This window comes from Sinocyclocheilus anshuiensis, unplaced genomic scaffold (genome assembly GCF_001515605.1).
Source record: "Sinocyclocheilus anshuiensis isolate Anshui unplaced genomic scaffold, SAMN03320099.WGS_v1.1 scaffold758, whole genome shotgun sequence".
NCBI classification, from domain to species: Eukaryota; Metazoa; Chordata; class Actinopteri; order Cypriniformes; family Cyprinidae; genus Sinocyclocheilus; species Sinocyclocheilus anshuiensis.
This window is the reverse complement of record NW_015548126.1, coordinates 391,875-398,383: the sequence shown is the minus strand read 5'-3', so window position 1 is coordinate 398,383 and position 6,509 is coordinate 391,875. Positions and strand designations below refer to the sequence as shown.

Sequence of the window (6,509 nt, the reverse complement as noted above, 5' to 3'; positions counted from 1 at the left end):
ATAGATCGATAGATAGATAGATAGATAGATAGACAGATAGATAGATAGATAGATAGATAGATAGATGCAAACTTTACTTCGAGAAAAAGACATTTGTGTCTGAGATCAGTCATCCAGTCAACAGTGTTGCAGACGCTAACATTTGCATTAGCTGAAAATTATTAGAGATGTCAGGACTGACACATTTTATCAAAGTAAACTGAGAGTCTCCGCTGTGAGTCTGTCTGCGGGACACTACATGAATTGAAAAGTAGATTCGTGTGCCTAGACTTCACTTGCAAATGATTTAAAGCTTGACATCTTCTCTCTGTCTCTAAACACAGACGTTTAATAAAGTTCTTGGTTGCAGCTTTCAGCTTACCCCTAGGCTTGCTGAGTTTAGTCATTCACTCACACGCACCCCCCCCCATATTTATCATAGTTTCCTAATGTCCTATTTAAGAGAACAATTTACACAAGGGCAGTCCACTTAACATTACTCGAGAGCCACTCTCAGAGTGTCTTTAAGAAATGTTGAATGGCCTTTATAAAAAGCACTGCTTTTGTTCATTCTGTGCTCTCAGCATAGTTTTTTTGTGAACATATGCATGCTGTTATCTTGAGTTAGTCCTCTGACACAGTCTCAGCAGAATTTTCAGTGGCACTGAAGCTTTGCATCACATTTATTAAGCTGTTTGAGATGCCAATGCTTCATAATTTCTGAGGTTGATAAAATTTAAAGAATATAACAACCACTGGTGCACCTGCCAGATTCCACCTAGCTTCAAATTACTTTAGCAACCTATGTTCCACTGTGACCTTACTTTGGCATTACATTTATGGTAATTGGCCTGCAAAGCATTTTGGTAAACAGCTCTCGCATGGTTGAATGATGCAGCCCATCATTTTTCATCTAACAGCTACTGTACCTGCTTAACATAACATTTGGGCCAATTTATAGTGGCACGTTCCATGAATGCAGTACACTTTGGTGTCCCGTGACATTTTAGAGGCACAAGTTCCATGTTTTTTGGTTTGTGAACTATCACATATGCTAGATAAACTATAAAATTATCCTAATATCCCCTACCCAAAAAGTAATGATTTTCGGCTTATCCCACCTTGGAGGTCTTAAACAAAAAAAATAGAATTAATGAATGTGTTCAATGCATTCGTCAACTTTTTACAATAAGTTTCCATTTGTTTCCATTAGTTAACTATATTACTTAACATTAACTACCAATGAAAAATAATTCTAAAGCATTTATTAATCTTAGTTAATTTTAATTTCAACATTTACCAATACATTCTTAAAATCAAAAGTTGTATCTTTTGTATTGCTTAATGGACCTGATTTAACAAGAACTAACAAAGAACAGTTATATTTGTATTAAATGTTAGCAAAAATCAATAAATAATGCAAACAATTGGTAACACTTTATTTTAAGGTCTCTTAACTAGCTGCTTATTAGCATGCATATTACTAGAATACTAGCCATTTATTAGTAGTAATTAAGCACATATTAATGCCTTATTCTACATGACCTTATTCTGCATCCCTAATCCTACCCAATACCTAAACTTAACAACTACCTTACTAACTATTAATAAGCAGCAAATTAGGAATTTACTGAGGGAAAAGTCGTAGTTAATAGTGAATAAGTGTTCCCTATTCTAAAGTGTTACCAAAAAATGTACTGCTAATAGTTAGTTAATAGTTAATGCATTAACTCATGGGACCTTTTTGTAAAGTTTTATTAATCAAACAGATTTTTTTTTAATTTGTGGCAGATAAAAGTTTAATCAATAAATATAAACTAAAAAAATCAAGGACTTTTTTGTATCCTCCAAGTAAAGGAAGAGGCCAAGTAATTATTCCGGAAAAAGAAAAGGGCAACCGAGGATGAATTTCTCTCACCTTAGTCCAATGCAGAGTGGCTAGTGGGTTGCCCCCGTACGACATGCATACCAACCTGAGAAAGGAACCAGCTTTGACCTCTTCATTTTCTAATCCCATGATCACCGGAGCCTGTGGGGGAACTGAACGAAATGAATGAAGGGTTACGACATCAATAGACAGAAGTTTGAATCATTCGTATTGTCTTTTCATGTTAGAGCCAGTCATGAAAGATGAAGTGGAGGAAGAAGAAGAAAGAGCAAGGTAGAAAAACGACCACAAGTTTGAGCATCACAGCGTCAGGAAGAGCACGACTCTATTTTAGTCCCGTACAACATTATTAAATCGAGGACATTTAACACCAGTGCAGCGGGAAGACATCGCTTGTCCCTTTGATGAAACCATTAAGTATAAAGAGCGACCCACACACTGGCACCAGTCCATAAACCAAAATAACAGATGTTTAAACCGTAATAAGGCAATGTGGAACATGAATAAATTACAGTGGGGCTCCTGAATAATACATTTGCCATAAAATAAATTATGGGGCTGGGCCGCTCTTTGTTATTGCCCCAATCAGTTTGGAAGCGGGCGCGATGGACGGATGAGAGTCTGCCATGACAAAGTGCTGTCTTGCTCACAATCTGCTGCAGATGAAAATGGGCAGTGGAAAGTTGGATTTGATGGGCCAGGCGTGCTGAGTAAGACAGCGTTGCTGGCCATCGGTTCTGCTACATTAGCACTTATTGCACTGGCTGGGCGGTAATGGAACCATGAGCTGGGGTGAGGGAAGGGGGGCCAGTGTTTTAAAGCATAAATTTAGTGAGCAGAAAAAAATGTGATTGGCGTTTCGGTGGAAGCTTATGCCTGTGAAATGCATCATATCACATGGAATTTAAAACGTGCATTAGGCTGCATAGGTTTTCAAAGCTCACCTAATAACATAATAGATAAGCTTACATAACATGGAAAAAGTATGAGATAAAACATGATGCTCTAAACTGATTTGAAAGGACTTTGGTGTTTCTTTTTTTAAAGTCAACATGAACCGTAAATCAACCCTACTTGGTAGAACATGGCAAGCCACAATTGATACCTTAAAGGGATAGTTCAAAATGTTTGCACAAAAGATATTATGAAAAATGTCTCTGTGTTTCTTGTCCATACCATAAAAGTCAGTGGGGTTCAATGTGATTTTGAATCCCATTTACAGTACTTTTAATTGTATGGATGGCAACATAAAAAAAAAAAAAAATGATGTTTTGCAGAAAAAAAGACACGTTTGAAATGTCATGAAGGTACGGAGCCCCTAATGTGACAAGGTGATGGAAAAAAACATAAGCTGGGAGGAATATTTGAATGCTTTTGTGTTCGCTCACAAAACTTTTGAATTCTCTCACAAAAATTCCTCGGAGAAAATTTGCTTTCTCTCTCAAAACATTGCGTGTTCTCACAAAAGTACTGCATTCTCCCGAGAACCTTTGCGTTTACCCACAAAAATATTTGCGCTTTCTAGCAAAAAAGTGTTGCATTCTCCCGAGAAACTTTGCATTGTCTATCAAAACATTTGCATTCTCTAGGAAAAGTATTACATTCTTTTGAGAAACTGAAAAACATTTGCGTTCTCTTTACAAGTTCTCCCAAGGAAGTTTGCATTGTCTAGCAAAACAAAAAATCCTTGCAAAAATATTGCACTCTCACAAGAAACATCGCGACTGTTCGCAAAACATTTGATGTTTTCTTGCAAAAATATTGCACTCTCACAAGAAACATTGCGACTGTTCGCAAAACATTTGCATTCTCTCGCAAAAATGTTACGTTTCCCTGGCAAACTTTGCATTCTCTCGCAAAAGTATTGAGTTCCCCTGAGACATTTTGCATTGTCTTTCAAAACATTTGCAGTTTCTAGCAAAAGTACTGCATTCTCCAAAGAAACTTTGCCTTGTCTCTCAAAAAATTTGCACTCTCTCACAAAAGTATTGCGATCTCCCGAGAAAGTTCGCTTTCTCTAGCAAAACATTTTATGCTTACTCACAAAAATATTGCATTCTCCCAAGAAACTATGTGTTTGCTCGCAAAACATTTGCGTTCTCTCTAAAAAAATCTCGTAAACCATTTGTGTTTCTACGAGAAACTTGTTTTTTTTTCTTTCTCATTTACAATTTTTACCATGTCCCTTTAGGGGATCCATATAAGAAGTCCATCTGATCCAACCCTTAAAATTTAATTTTATTGGTCTAACCTAATGTATTTAGATGTTAAATATCATTATTTACTTGAATAACATACAAAAAACATTTTTCACAATACCAAGTGAATAAAATTCAAATTTTTTCTCTTCGAATACCCTGTTTCACAAGTAAATAAGTCACATTGTGGAAGTAAAATGGCAGACAGTGCTTCATGCTGCCTTTAGTGGTTTAGGGTGTACTCCTGGTCTTGGTAAGTGTTATCGTCTCAGAGTGAAGGGCAAATTTATTTTCATAGTGAAAGGAACAAGAGTATTACTTGACAGGAAAAGGCCCAACTAACTACGAGTTACATAGCTGTGGCCATGAACTGTGTGAGAAAATCTTTGATTTAAATTCAAAATCATGGCGATTTTCATTATTTACAGTATGTGCTCCATTTAATTAAACACTGATCACAGATCACCATTAATGATTGATTATTAGGAGTAATTCATTGTAAACACATTCAGTGTGAATTTAAGTCACAATTGCAGGGTTCTTACAGAATACCCTCATGGTCATGCTAGTCTCGAGAGCTTGATGAGCGGCTGGGTTCTTCACTCGACATGTCAGCTGCCGTGCGTTGTCTGAACCTCGTGCCCTGATGCTGTAAAGAGAGAGCAGGGTTGACTTGCGTTAATGCGTTTCACACTGTGCCACTCTCTCATCCCCGATGTTGCCACAATTACCCACAAACCCACTGAGCTCATAACTTTACTCCATTTGCCAGCCTGGAGCACTGCCAGCGTACACTTAACTGTACCTGGCCTCCAAGATTTGATTGGTCAGCAATACCTTATTCAAGAGCGCAGCAAAAGTGGAATGCAGAAGATTTAAAAAAATAAACTTCAAATGGATTTCAGGATTCGCCGATAGACAAAACATTTACGAGGCTGCAAAATTTGGGACAGTCTAGGTAATTATGATGCATGTGAAGTTAAAAAAAAAAATTTTAATAAAGAAAACGTGGTTTTACAGTATATCACTACTGAAACAGGATACTACTACAGAAGACTCTACAATTGAAGGAATCAATTCCATTGTCATTTCACACATCATTCCAACTGGTATGAACTTTTTTCTTTTGTATGACACAAAAGAAGACGTTACGCAGAATGTCCAGGCTGCTCATTTGCATAAAATAAAAGTGAATGGAGGCGTACTTAGGTTTTCAAGTTCCAAAATTGAAAAAGACTATAAAGTGACACTTTAGGGCTATATTTCAAGTCTTTGCAAGACACATGACAGCTTTGCTTGAGGAAAGTACTATATGGAAATTGAAGTCATAACTCTCATAAAATCTTTCCCCTCTGCTGTAGCTCTCAAACCTTACAATAATATATATATATATATATATACACATGTGTATATATATATATATATATACACATGTGTATATATATATACGTATATTATATATATATATACACATGTATATATATATATATATATACACGTATATATCAGGCGCGTTTTCCCAAGAAGGCAAGGGAGGCAGTGAGAAAAAATAGTCATAGTACAATAATAAAACAACACAAATATTACAAAATATTACATAAAAACCGTATAAATCATTCGTTTTTCTCAAGTAAAACTGTCAAACAGTGACACCAGCAAGTAAAGTAACAATAGGAGTCCGGGACTTTCTTGCCTCCCCTGAGCCCACTGAGTTTTAACAGACCCCCTAAAACATGCCGTGAGTTTGGAGTAATTGAAAATGAATGGGGGAAAAGTCACGTGAGAGGAGGCAATGCCTCCATCGTGATATGATTGGATATGACTGGTTATGATTGGTTCATGCGATAAATTCCGCCTCTTGTGTCTGAATGAACAATAACGGGAAGATTAATAAAAAAGTAAACAAATTACACACTTATATATCACCACTTTGTCAAGTCAAAATCAAACATCAATAGCCTGAAAAAAATTATCTGTGGGTTTTTTTAGTGAGCAATCAACGTGTTGAAATTAAAGATACATCTCCACGTCAGTGACCTTACCGAGCTCGGATGACTGATGACCCGAAAATAAGTTTATTATTAAAAAGTGCAGCTGAACATCAGTTCATAAATAAAATATATAAATCTTTAAATAAAATACATTGTTTACAATATAAGAAACAATACATTTCGGTAACACTTTAGAATAATGGTCCGTTCTTAACAAGTAACTATAATGTTGAATACTGATATTTGAAATTATTAAAAAAATGAAAAGATACTTTAAATGTGAAATTAAAACCGCCAGTAGGTGGCAGCAAGTTTAAGTGAGTCATTGCGATTGAACCGAATAATTTAAACGGTTGGTTCATTCAGAAACAAAACAACGTCATGTTGCTCAGAGACACAATCAATCAATCAATCAATCAATCAATCAATCAATCAATAAATCAATCAATCAAT

General features: G+C 36.0%; 1 protein-coding gene across 1 annotated transcript in view; it reads right to left on the bottom strand.

Moving 5' to 3' along the window:
• LOC107704689 (nephrin-like) overlaps window positions 1-6,509 on the bottom strand; it is a 77,910-nt gene that overhangs the window by 44,112 nt on the left and 27,289 nt on the right. The window contains exons 6-7 of the mRNA XM_016507677.1: window positions 4,611-4,714; window positions 1,898-2,019 (exon numbers count right to left, since the gene is read on the bottom strand). Coding sequence (XP_016363163.1) covers window positions 1,898-2,019; window positions 4,611-4,714 — 226 coding nt within the window. The remainder of the gene's footprint in view (window positions 1-1,897; window positions 2,020-4,610; window positions 4,715-6,509) is intronic.